Raw genomic sequence first — 13,442 nt, 5'->3', positions numbered from 1 at the left:
CATTTAATCCTTGATTATTGTGATTGCACAACAATTATGCTTCAAATCAGCAAGTGCTGACTACTCTATTTTGGTCAAATATTTGTTAATCACTCTTAATTATTCACTAATTAGTTCAGTATTAAAAGAGGTGTGGTATGTTTGTCTTAGCTTCTACATCTCTTGGCTCCGACGAAGAGACAGAGAAGAGGATTTAACGCTCCAAATTAAGTGGAACAGGTCCATGCAATGGTCAAATCATACTAGGCACCAAAAATTACTCATTAGAATTGGTCTATACATCCAATTTAACAAGCTTTCTATTAGAATGGGAAATAACAAGTGGGCAACGCAAATTTTCTATATATATAAGCACTCAAAGTCCTTGATCTTCATCATCACTATTCACCAATTCGACAAGATCAAAACCTTCTGCCATGGCTGCTCTTCGATCTTTCCTCGTGATCATCTGTTTTGTAGTGGTAGCTGCCACTAGTATGATGCCAACATCTGCAAAACTAAGTTCTGGTTTCTACAACAAAGTGTGCCCTCAGGCACTGCCAGCTATCAGAAAAGTCGTCAAACGGGCCATCAGCCATGAGCCACGCATCGGAGCCTCTCTACTTCGCCTTCATTTCCATGACTGCTTTGTTAATGTAATTAAAGCTTATATTGATTGTGCATGCATATAGTGCACTTGAAATAGTTGTTCACGTAAATTATCAGTTCTAATTTTTTTTCCTGATATATGTTCATGCTTGAATTGATACAGGGTTGCGATGGATCGGTTCTGCTTGATGACACTGCCAACTTCACCGGTGAGAAGACTGCCTTCCCAAATCTGAATTCGATCCGGGGATTCAACGTGATCGATGATATCAAAAAAGCTGTCGACAAAGCTTGCTACAAGAGTGTGGTCTCATGTGCAGATATATTAGCTGTTGCAGCTCGTGATTCTGTATCCATTGTGAGTATATACATGTTTGCTAATATTGCTAGGTTCATCAAATGTGTTCACCAAATATTGTCCCAGTATACGTTCCAGTTTCATACTAAACCCTAATATTCATTTGGCGGACAAATTTGGTGATCCTAACAGTACTCGTTTTCTTTCGACATGGAATGAAATGTTTTTAAAAATGAAATTTTGTGTTTGTGTTTTAGTTGGGAGGACCTGATTACAAAGTACAATTAGGAAGAAGGGATGCAAGAACTGCAAGCGTGAATGATGCAAACAGAAATCTTCCACCCCCAGTCTTCAGCTTCTCACAGCTTCTTTCTAACTTCCAAGCTCATGGACTTAACCTTAAAGACTTGGTTGTACTCTCAGCTGCCCACACCATTGGACTTGCTCGGTGTACCACCTTCCGTTCCAGGATTTACAATGATACCAACATAGACCCCAAGTTTGCAGCCTCTGCAAAATACAATTGTCCAACAACTGGAGGAGATAACAACACAAGGCCACTAGATTCAACTACAAGGCGATTCGATAACGTCTACTTTAAGGCTTTGTTACAACAAAAGGGTCTCCTCCATTCTGATCAAGAGCTCTATAAAAATAATGGTACGGATAGTGATAAGCTGGTGCTGAAATACAGCAGGAACTCGGAATCTTTTGCAAAAGACTTTGCAAATTCTATGATCAAGATGGGCAACATCAAGCCTCTCACTGGGAATAATGGAGAAGTAAGACTCAACTGCCGGAAAATCAATTAGAATCGAATTTTCGATTCTATATGCTTGATATATATTGTGACCATTTCCTAAAAGTTTAAGCTTTTAGGATTAAGTGATTGTCCAACATGTGCCGGAGCTTGATTTGGAGGAGGTTTAGGGTACGAATTCTCCAGTTTTCTTTCCTCACTTTTTGGTTGGTGTGCGAGGTGCATGGTGTGGTTTGCACCTATATGTTTCTCTCTAGTTTGTATTTTTTGTCTTTCAATGCGTAGAAAGAAACTGCGCATGAGAGACGGTGTTGACTTGATATACATTTGTTGGCCTATTCTGTAACAATTAAAGTTTCTGAAGTCCATTGACATGATTTGATGTTCATGATCATGGCTAAGTGTAATCTATTATGTTGTTATGTACCCAAAAATGAACTATCTTATTTAATAATAAAGATTTTCTTTGACATTATATTGCAAGACATGGCATGGCATACTTCTTGTCGTCCAAGTTATTTTTCCCCATATGTTTGATATCTTTGTTGAGGTGGTACCTGGTACTTGTTTGATATTGTCAAATTCGCATTGTCTGATGTAACACGTATTTTTATTTGACATATGGCAAGTTCCTTTCAAAATTTTGCCGAACCCCAAATTAATTAATTAGCAGAGTATATTATATATATAAGCCAACTGTAATTGACTTTAATTTTTCTTTTCAAAATGCTAAAGCAGCTTTGCTTACCACCCTAATCCGTGTCATCTCTTTAATTTTTCAAACACAGCTGCTTAAACCCACATTGGTGTTTGTTTTTATCTCTATTTGATTACAGTTTTCTGTTTTTACATTAACAAAACACAGCTGCTTACAAAGACTTTGGTGTTTGGGGGGAAATAAGATAAATGAAGAAGAAAATGCAGAACCCAAAGTCTTTCCTCCAGCACACAATCTGCAAAAAAAATGATAGTTCTCTCCACGACCATACCAAGTTGCAGCACTGAAGCAGAAAACAAGTAAATGGTTAGGTGGCCGACTCTATTCTTAAGATTAATTTTTAATGAAATCCAGGTTAACAATCACCGTTTAGACCGAGTCTTACTGGGAAGTCAATGGTGAAACAGAGGATTAGTACTAGATTAGAATACAAATCCCATCTAATTAAACCCTTTTCAGAATTAGCTGATGTAAGCAACTTGTGCTATTGGTTAATCCACCCTAACCCTAATCCCTAAGATGTTGACACTCAACTCAAGAGTCGGCCAAAAGCCAACCTGAGTTTTCTGTTTTCTGATACAAGTTGCTGCGTTTTGCATTTGACATTTTCCTCCTTCATCTCTTCCTGTGACCTCTTCAAAATACAATTGTCATTTAATTTCTAGTTAAATTTTGGAAAGGCCATTACAACGTCAATTGTGACCAAAATAAAACAAGGTAGATATATACTGGCCTCCCTCTCATTCATAAAGAGGGATGCGAGGGACAGTTCACCCAGCAGCTACCTGACTATCAGTCGTTGATACATTATAACAGCCGTGACTATCAGTCGTTGATACATTATAACAGCCGTGTTGGCGGCCTTGTTATAATTTCCCTCATAAATCCTACTAAATTCAGCTACTTTCACGCAGATTTGCACATTGTGAAAAGTGAAATACCATATGGGGCAAAAAGAACCAAGGTTTATTATTCTATAATTGAGATGCTTTACAAATTATAGAGAAGATAATCAGAAATTACATGGAAATTGGTAAAGACAAACACCTTGCTGCTTGATCATGCTTGGTGAATGTTGTGAATAGCTGCAGTGATATTCTTACAATCAAACTCCATGATCTTCATCCAGTTCTCAAAATCTCCAAATTCCTGCCGCACAAAGAAGAAAAACCCCATCTTTAAAAACCAACATTAATTAAATTTACAAAAGAAAAACTGAAAATCACCGAAAATGCATAATTGAAATTCTATCAACCTTAATGGCGGAGTTCATAGAATGAGTGACAGAGAGCCATTGATCGGTCTGTTTGGTGAAGCGAGTGATGGTGGCGGTCAAAGCCCTAATTTCATACTCAATTCGCTTCTCGTTCACAAACGACTCTTGAACGCCGCCGTTCACTGCGTCCACCATCAGCTCCGCCGCGCGCGCCGCCTTCTTGATCGCGTCCTTCTTCGCCTTCTCTGATACAACCAATCGCCTCTCATTACTCTTAATCACTCAATTAATTTCTCACTAATCCAATTTCAACAATCGAGCTTCATTTTTTCAAACCCTAGGTCGAATTCAAAATTCGATTTGGGGGGAACTGAGTCAACTCACCGGTGACTTCGCGGAGTCTGAGGGAGGTTTGGTGGTGGTCCTGGACCAGTTGGAGCAGAGATTCTTCTACACCTCCTGGCTCTGGCTCCGACGAGAAGGAGAAGGAGGACGACGAGGCCACGCCGCCATGGGCGAGTGGAAGGGACGATTGCGAGTACATGCTTCAGTCGTTTAAGGTGTTCGAAACCAAACGGTAAGTCGTATTGAATAGACTTTAACCCCCAGTTTGTTTGTTAAGGGCTAGTTGCATAAAGTACTTTTGCTAAAAAACCGATTTTGTTAGAAGCGCTTTTGTAAAAAGAACCTTGAAATTTTTTGTAGGGTTTAGGCCACCCAACATTATCATGGGCAAAGAAAATAGAAAGTATTTATTGAGGCCCATTTGTTTGGGTTGCGTTGAGGCCCAACTTGCACCAGCCTTGTTGTTTGTTATTAGTCAAAGGTCAACAAAGAAGAAGTTATCTTTGACTTGTGTTTAATTAAGGTACTAGCCTCTTCGCAAGCGTTTTCGCGCCTAAGAGAGGTTTTTTTTTTAAATAAAAATAAAATTATTTTAGGAATTAAAAAAGATAATAAGTAGTTGTGTTTCATAAAAATAGGATCTATTATCTGATTTTTCTTTAATTTTAATTTTTTTAAATATAAAAAAGTGTGAATTTACCATATTATCCTCTTTTATTTTTTTATTTTTTATTTTTGGTCTGAACCACGAGGTGGTCCTGGATGGGCCCCAACTATGGGTGGCACCCTTAAGCCTTAACCACAACCCAGACTAATCCCCGCTCACACCGGGTCGGCCCATAAGGGGTAAAGTGTTGGCCAAAGTGGTGACTCCATACGAGAGCAGGGTTGGTGACTCCATACGAGAGCAGGGGTCGAACCCATGACCTTCTCTTAAGGAATGAGAGTGCCGAACCACTCACACCAACCACCTTGGTTTAATTAATAATTTCAATTCTTAATGTTTGCATTAACTAAGGGTATTTTTTTGTATTTTAAATATTTCACTATTTTCTGCCTTTTACTATATATATATATATATATATATATATATATATATATATGGGGGCAGCATTAAATTTAAGAAAATGAAAGGGCTTTGTCTGCTATGATTAGGAAAGGTGGCTGCAGATAAAAGTCAAGCTCACTATTTTATGCTTTTTTAGTAGGTCGATCAGTTAGGGTTTAGCCCTACCCACCGATCTAATATTTCAAACATGTTGAATTCACTCAACAAATTATGTGTTCAAATTCTTATCCTATCATATATACTGTTCATTTTCTCTAACTCAGCAATGAAACTTGAAATGGTAAGAGTTGATTTTTGATACAACGATTATAGCGGATGATAATTGTCTCTTCATTATTAATCTTTTCAACTTCATGAGTTGATGAAGTTAATTCGATTTGTAGTAAATCACGGCGGAATGTAATTAAAATTTTAAGTATATATATTTGCTTTACTTTTTATTTTTTCTTTTTATAATCAATATAATGCTTGGTAACTAATTCATTGGGTAGCTACAACATGAAAACAAGCTCTAGTCTATATTGACCCGAAAAAGAAAATGATGCAAAGAACTTCGATAGCCTTCTATCTGCTGCTATGTTTGTTTGTAAAATCTCAAACACGTTTGATACACGTTTACTTTTAATGATAAGGATGCCAACTCATGGAAAGGAGTCATATCGATCCAGTGCACCCAGCCAGTTCTAAATAGTCAGTGATTCTCATGGCGGAAATGACAAACAGTCAATCATAGCAACTAATTAGCAATAACCATCTCTGAAAAACTTTCAACGTACTGTATGTTTTGCATCACACGTTTCAAATGAGATAGAACTATTCTCTTTCCTTTTTGCTACTTACATCAGCAGCAGCCTATCACTATTTAACCTTCCAAACAAATCTTTTCATGAAATTACAACCAATGTGATTTTGACGTGTAAATTTTTTTTAGTTTTCATTTTTCTCTTTTGTTGAAACTTTGTCAATCTTGCTAGAATACGACAAGTGGTTTTAAGGAGAAGCTATTTCTTAATTTTAAGAAGCCAAGCCTTGCTCTTTGGCAAAATCTGAACTACTAACTCATTCAACTTGAATTCCTCTTAAATAAATAATTGAAAAAGACATAGTAGAAAGTCGGTCGACTTTGAACTAGTAGATAGTTATTAAGATGGTTTAACTTATCAAAATTTTAAGGTTTAAGGTTTGATTAATTACTGGGTAAGAATGCATTATTGGACTTATATATCATTGTATTAAACTTTGAACGAGTAGATAGAGATTAAGATGGTTTAACTTATCAAAATTTTAAGGTTTAAGGTTTGATTAATTACTGGATAAGAATGCATTATTGGACTTATATATCATTGTATTAAAATAGATGTGCAGAAACAAGATATTATAAAATATTTAATATTTAAAAAAAAAGGTTAAAAAAATAAAGAATATTGTAGTATTAATTCTCAAATAATATTCCAAATGTTAGCAAATCAATTTACACCCTAATTGAATTTTATATTTATTTCGATTCACTAACAATTGGCATCCGCAAAAGTTGTATTCAGACTTTCTTGTCAGAAAATAAATAAATAATGTGCTACGGAAAATAGATATATTAAAAGATGCATGCAAGCTATATTATACAATATAAATAATTGATACTTGTTTTCTGCAGACACGTGGAAAATTGTTGTTGCATGAAACGTGATCCAAAGCAGCCCCAGATAATTAATCTCTTTAATTTGAGAAAGCTACACTTGTAGTGGGTGGCGGTGGTGGCCATTGCCAGCACTGAAGAGACGGGCATCTGGAATCTCTTCTTCTTCTTTTTTTCTTTTTTTAAACAGTAGAAATTCAATTGAAGAAGCATGGCACAAATTCAGATTACAACAATACGAACATAGTCCTGAAAAGAGGTTCTTGCAATACAGATTGTAACAACAATATCAATTAAGCTCAAGTATTACACGATAGTTAGAAAATAAATATATAATTTTAAACCCAACTAATAGGAAGTTACATAGACAATCACAAACTTTCAATTGATAAATTCTAAAAATACATATACAAATACTAAATGATGTTATACTTGACGAATTCCGTGGCTATAAAAAGGGGTCAAACAACTCTACATTACATTTATGGCAATGAAAGAAATCCCAATAATGAAACTGCCTTTATAGGATTTTCATAATTTGCATGGTGCCTAACTTTGAATTTTAGTCCCTTAAGTTTGCTTTCGAACAGAAATTGGAAGTCAAATAGAAATAAATGCGAGTCGCATCATGAATCTTCTAGCTAAGCTCTAACCACATGCATGTGGGTCCACTAAGTATAAAACTCACATCTAATTATTAACGGTTTTACAAATCACTACGTACTATGTAAGAAAAAAAAAAGGTTTGAGACATGATTATCCATCCTTAACTAAATTCATCAATAATCAAAACAACATCATTACTAAATTGACCCTATCTGTTGCTTGCCTACAAATGTCATATCGTCACACTCAAAACTTAAAATTTCTTGTCTAAAAGCCCTTGTCGATCTGTATGTGATAGCTACAGATGACCTGCCAAAAATACGCAGTCACAGATCATTTTTCAGTCACTTTTTCATGGCATATTTAATGTTTTTTCTATTTTTTCTAGAAGAGCACTGTTTTTCTTTATTTATTGTGGCTTTACCTACGTTTCTCTGAGGAAGAAAAGATGGAAATTACATGAAGCTAGACAGGTCTTTGCAATTACTTTAATCTTATCTTTTGATTATTCAAGTTTCGTTTTTTAGTCGAAGATGATTCAAATTTAGTTGGTACTTGTCTTTTGATATCTTCCTCTTTTTTGGCCGTTTCTAGTCTCTAGTGTTTGTATCGTTCAAAAAAGAACCACAGGGAATCTTGAAAATGTGGAGTGAGATAAAAAGTGTTATTATTTTACAATTTCAATATATAGAGAGATAAGCAGTTGACAAAACATTTAAATGTACTAGTCCAGTAAAAAATAATCTTGATTTTGCTGGTCAGAAGTCTCATATTTGAATCCATACTGACATCTCTTTGTATTATAATTGATGGCCTAAGATGAATATGAGGAATCCTAGTTACTTTCTCAGTCTACTAGCTCTTTGTTCAACCCCTCTCTCTATTTATTTTTTAAACGTGAAAATCACCCTCACTTAGAACTAATCAAGATTTTATAATGATTTGAAAAGAAAAATTAGGGTCTTCCCACACTCCTAGGCTCGATAAATTTAACATAATTAACCTTCGATCTCAGCTTACGAACACCAAGCGCTCCAATTATTTTCTGTGTGGTTGGAATTGTTCAATTCTTTGCATGATATCTTCACGAAATCCCAAAAAAGTTTAAAAGACAAAGTTAGTGGAGCCCCCAAAAGTATGATTTTGATCCATTCCCCGATTGACTGTCTGCCTTTGGTTCATTTCACTAAACGTGTTTTGGTGTTTACTTGGTCTGTCATTGTAAATCGTTACAGTTGGCTAATTAATAATTATTAATAATGCATTTAATTAAGTTCTAGTCGTAGAAATCCCATGCCATGCACTGCTTATACTTAGTCTTAGTCTTTCAGATTAGGTAACCTGCCAGCGCCAAACTCCCCCTCCCCTCATTTCTTCCTCTATAAATATAAACCCTTTTAATCTCCATGCATACACCAAGGGCTCTCTTAAGCTGCCAAAGCTAAACCACACTCCTAAACCCTTGTTAAACCCTTTGTTAATTTAATCAGCTTTTGAAATTACCAATGGCTTCTGGTAGGAGTTCTTCTCTGTGTTCCATATGGGTGATTGTCCTTCTTGTGGGTTTCACAGGGAGCTCTTCTGCTCAGCTCTCTACAAATTTCTATTCGAAGAGTTGCCCTAAGGTTTTTTATGCAGTCAAATCTGTTGTGCAGTCTGCTGTGAACAAAGAAAAGCGCATGGGAGCTTCCCTCCTTCGCCTTCACTTTCATGACTGCTTTGTTAATGTAATTATTTCTTATTCATTTTTTTTTATTTTATATAAGCGGCAGTTTGAATTATTTTACATTGATTCAATCTATAGGAAGGGGGGACTCGAATCTGGGTGCAAGAGGGCGGGCTCACTGTCTTGGCTAACTAATTTAACCCACATTTAATTTATCTATGTTGCATATTAATTAAGTACGGCTCATGGGCGGTGCTATGCACAGGGTAGCCTGCCTAGCCCAAATTTTTTTTTTTTTTAATAAAAATATTACCTACATGTGTTATAAGCCCATCCAAAAATTAAAAAATATTTAAAATAAACCCTACACATATGTTGCCCATCCAAGTGGTCTCATATCTTCTCTCCTTCTCTTTCGGCCTATTAGACTTCTAGTTTCTCCCTCTCTCTTTGCTACCCGATAGCAACAAGTTTCTCCTTTCTTTTTTTGGGGTCAAATTCTTCCTCTATTGGCTACATCTTCTATTATTTTGGGTGGGCAATTTAGCAATAATATATTCTCCTCTCCTTTTGGCAATAATATATTCTCCTCTCCTTTTGTCAACAAGAAGTATTATTCTCATTCTCTCCTCTGCTATGTATCCTTAATTATAGTTTTACTTTAAAATTGAGTATTTTAGGAACTAAGGATGAATTTTAATTTTAGGATTTTGTTGAAATTAATTAGGGCTTTGATTAGGGATGAATTCTTGCATGGCTTTGATTTGAGATTTTGTTAAAATTGAGTATTCTAGGGTTTAGTTATGTGTGAATTATAAATTTTGGTTTGGTATTATTGATATGCTATTATGAAAATTTGTTTGATTTTTTATTGTATGTTTGATTAAAAATATTTCTACATATTATTCATAGAATATCTTTTAAGAGTTTCAAGCTTAGCAAAGTTAAATTTTAAATTTAAATAGTGTTGTTTTGTATTGCATTGCATTTACTTTTTGTTTTAGTTTTAACTTTGTTGAAATTTTATTGAAATCAGTTTTCAAGTCGTAGGACTTGTCGGCAGAAATAATCTCTACTTTAAACATGAACAGCCCTAATTTGTATTTTTTATTTTTTATTATGATGAACTTTAACACATATCTCATATGCTGTCACGTCATACTACCTCTTAATAATGAAGAAAAACATGTGATATTGTTTTTAATTACAAATTCTGTCTGCCCTGTTGTTGTCAAAGTTCAATCATTGTGTCACATCTACAATAATGTATAGGGGATGATGAAAACAAATGAACTTGTATTTGCATGAAAAAGAAAAACATGGTTCTCCTCACTTTTCTATGTTCTCCCCTACGAAAATTCAAATATGCTGCACGCAGGTTGAAGACATGCATATATGGCAAAAGTCCTAGTCTTCGATGATGAAATCCCAAAGGCGCCCTTTACGGCAGTAAAATATTTTCAACATCATGGGGGCATGAACATACCTAATACCAATAATTAATTTTCTCAGTGTCTCCTTATTCAAATTATGTTGCTGTTTAATTAGTAAACATCGTATACATGTTGACTTTACAGTTTCATGTTTAAACAATTATATAACTTAGTGTTTAATAATAACTTAAAAATTATTATTAGTTGTGGGTTAGACCAGTTGACTAAAGTAGTGTGTCTACCTTTTCTTTGTACGTGAGTTCGATCTCCCTTCCCGTACCTAATCCTGTGGTGTTTAATTGATCATAACCAGGGTTGTGATGGGTCTATACTGCTCGACGACACTTCTTCTTTCACAGGAGAGAAGACTGCACGTCCCAATAATAACTCTGTTAGGGGATTTGAGGTTGTGGATAAGATTAAGTCCCAAGTGGAAAAAACATGTCCCGGCGTCGTTTCATGTGCTGATATTTTAGCCATTGCTGCTCGAGACTCTGTTAAGATTGTGAGTAACAAATACAAATTTTACACTTAATTTTACACATCATAACAAAAACACATGATACTAATTATGATAAATTAAACAAAACAGTTAATATCCAATATTTTTTAGGGATATTAATTTATTCTATTACACTTAGAAACTTTGCTTTTTATTTTGTTGCAGCTTGGAGGACCAAGTTGGAATGTTAAACTTGGAAGAAGGGATTCCAAGACAGCTAGCCTCGCTGCTGCCAACAGTGGAGTCATCCCTCCTCCCACTTCTACCCTCAGCCAGCTCAAAACTAGATTCCAAGCTGTAGGTCTCAATGAAAGGGACTTGGTAGCCCTATCTGGTAACAATCACAGCACCCCCTTAACTGATGTGTCAGTATTTCATTTGTTTACATTCGATGATCTATGATTCTCATTTATATATAATAATTAAAACGTTTGTATACAAAAAAGGTTAATTTTGTTAGATAATCTGACATGTTATGTTACGTGATGGCAGGAGCGCACACAATCGGGAAAGCAAGGTGCACATCTTTCAGAGCTCGCATATACAACGAGACCAACATTGATGCATCATTTGCCAAGGCCAGGCAAAGCAAATGCCCAAGTACCGTTGGCTCAGGAGACAACAACCTTGCACCTTTGGACGTCCAAACTCCCAACACTTTTGACACTGCTTACTTCAAGAACCTCATCAACCAAAAGGGCCTCCTCCACTCTGACCAAATTCTCTACAACAATGGTGGATCCACAGATTCATTGGTTAAAACATACAGCGGCAGTGCCAATACCTTCAATTCTGACTTTGCCAAGGCAATGATCAAGATGGGAGATAATAAGCCACTCACTGGATCCAACGGTGAGATTAGATTGAACTGTAGGAGGCCTAACTAGCTAGCTAAGCTAAGGAGGTATTTTCTCTGTCACAAGAATAAACCAGAATTGGAGGTTTCACCCAGAAGTTGGGAGAAATATTATTTTGTGTGTGATATAAGGTTATTGTTTGTTGAGTTGAGTGAGAATTTAATTAGCTGGTGTTTTTTATTCTTCCAACGAATAAAAGCATGTTTTTTATTTCAAGAAATTCATATTAGCTAAAGTTGTTTACCTATTAATTGTTGATGGAATGTTGTTTTATTTTGTTTCAAATCGAACAAAGTAAATTTGGCCCATTGGTTTTGAACTCAATTCTATTGACTTGTTAAAACCCAATAGACTGGGTCAGGTCCAAATCCTGATAAAAGAATCAGGTCAGCCTGATTTGGTCAGCCTTGATTTTTCCAACCCATTACCAAATATAAGATAAGCCTTTATCATATAACCACATATGTGGATCTTCATATTAATCACATGATTCATTTGAATCGTAACTTCACTTAAGTTTAATGAAATGATCATGAGACTAATATGAAGGTTCAAATGAGGAGTCCATATATGACAGCTTCATTGTAGAGTCTCGCAGATAAGCTGATTAAATGTTTTGGAGTCTAGGTTTACTAAAGTGGTTTAATTTATTTTAATCTCCTCATATTAGGCCATGTGAAAGCTTGTTAGCATAAATTGTTTCCAGCTGCCCCATGTTTTCAGGACGAAATTGTGAATGCATGTGGACTGAGTAAGAGCATTTACAATGGGCTTCCTAAACCACCTCCTTAAACAAATTTTAGGGAGGATTTGGAAAAATACATCTCCAACTATGCTTCCTATCCACCTCTAAAATATGGAGATCTCTAGGAGCTCCTAATTCTGAGGAGAGAGAAAGGACTTCTAGTGACTCCTTATAATTTAATTCTACTTTATTTAATGAGTATTTCAAATCTTTAATTAATATTTATTATTTTTATGTTATTTTTTAATAGAGACTGACCAATTAAAAAAAGTTATAGCATTTATTATTCTCTAAACTAGAGAGCATGATTGGAGTTTAAATTTTATAAAGAACTCCAAAAATAATTTTGATATATTTTTAGCTAAAATTTAACTAAAAAATAGAGAACGTGATTGTGAATGCTCTAAAACTTGTGCAACATGGTTTTTCTCAATTGTTACAAGCAATTAGTAGCTCCTCTCATTTTCAAATAAAGCCCAATTAATGCAATGTTTGATAGACAATTTGACATGTTTCTTTGTGGAACCACCAAACTGATCATGTTGAATTATAATTATAATATCTAGGAAGCCTCACACAGGATTGGTGTTCACATCCAACTAATTAGAAAGAGTCAATGTGCAACATGTCAGTCAAAACAATTATTTATTCAATCACTGTTGAAGAAAATGTGAATCTGATTATATTATTTATTATTAGTATTATTATTAAATCTGTGATAATTTTATTAGCTTGAACATGCATATACATAACCGTATATACACAGATGCTCTCTTCTTGGGGAGAAGGTAGTCTTTTATTTTATTTTTAAATATAAGAGATAGTTTAAGTAATTTAATCAACGAGAATGAGGATTCAAACTTTAATGTAACTAAGTTTTTGACAATCTATCTGATGTGTCTTCACCCAATTTTTTGGTAATATATAATATAACCTATTTTATGCCTTTCACCATATCAGTTTAAGTTCCACACGCAAAGGAAACTCAAGTCCTAATAAAATTAGA

The 13,442-nt window shown here is 35.0% G+C and overlaps 3 protein-coding genes across 5 annotated transcripts; 2 read left to right on the top strand and 1 right to left on the bottom strand.

Annotated features, from left to right (window-relative positions):
- The first annotated feature begins 416 nt into the window (after positions 1 to 416).
- LOC117633142 (peroxidase 4-like) lies at positions 417 to 1,698 on the top strand. Its single transcript, XM_034366833.1, has 3 exons — positions 417 to 635; positions 752 to 946; positions 1,144 to 1,698. Exons 1-3 carry the CDS (start codon positions 417 to 419, stop codon positions 1,696 to 1,698), a joined length of 969 nt encoding a protein of 322 aa, XP_034222724.1.
- Positions 1,699 to 2,469: 771 nt separating this feature from the next.
- On the bottom strand, positions 2,470 to 4,189 carry LOC117633143 (biogenesis of lysosome-related organelles complex 1 subunit 1). Of its 3 annotated transcripts, none has more exons than XM_034366835.1 (4): positions 3,965 to 4,189; positions 3,620 to 3,825; positions 3,388 to 3,513; positions 2,470 to 2,647 (listed from the first exon to the last, which is right to left on the bottom strand). In XM_034366835.1, the coding sequence occupies exons 1-3, from the start codon at positions 4,122 to 4,124 to the stop codon at positions 3,424 to 3,426; spliced, it is 456 nt and encodes a 151-aa protein (XP_034222726.1). In that variant the 5' UTR covers positions 4,125 to 4,189; the 3' UTR covers positions 2,470 to 2,647; positions 3,388 to 3,423. The 3 variants fall into 3 exon arrangements, with proteins under 3 accessions (XP_034222726.1, XP_034222727.1, XP_034222725.1); XM_034366836.1 differs by having other exon boundaries at positions 3,412 to 3,513; XM_034366834.1 differs by lacking the exon at positions 2,470 to 2,647 and having other exon boundaries at positions 3,310 to 3,513.
- A 4,389-nt stretch (positions 4,190 to 8,578) lies between these two features.
- Positions 8,579 to 11,949, top strand: LOC117633141 (peroxidase 4-like). Its single transcript, XM_034366832.1, has 4 exons — positions 8,579 to 8,960; positions 10,646 to 10,837; positions 11,000 to 11,168; positions 11,327 to 11,949. The coding sequence occupies exons 1-4, from the start codon at positions 8,739 to 8,741 to the stop codon at positions 11,719 to 11,721; spliced, it is 978 nt and encodes a 325-aa protein (XP_034222723.1). The 5' UTR covers positions 8,579 to 8,738; the 3' UTR covers positions 11,722 to 11,949.
- Positions 11,950 to 13,442: the final 1,493 nt, after the last annotated feature.

The sequence above is a fragment of the Prunus dulcis genome, chromosome 6 (assembly GCF_902201215.1).
Source record: "Prunus dulcis chromosome 6, ALMONDv2, whole genome shotgun sequence".
Lineage (NCBI taxonomy): Eukaryota > Viridiplantae > Streptophyta > Magnoliopsida > Rosales > Rosaceae > Prunus > Prunus dulcis.
This window is presented reverse-complemented; position numbering and strand designations above follow the sequence as displayed.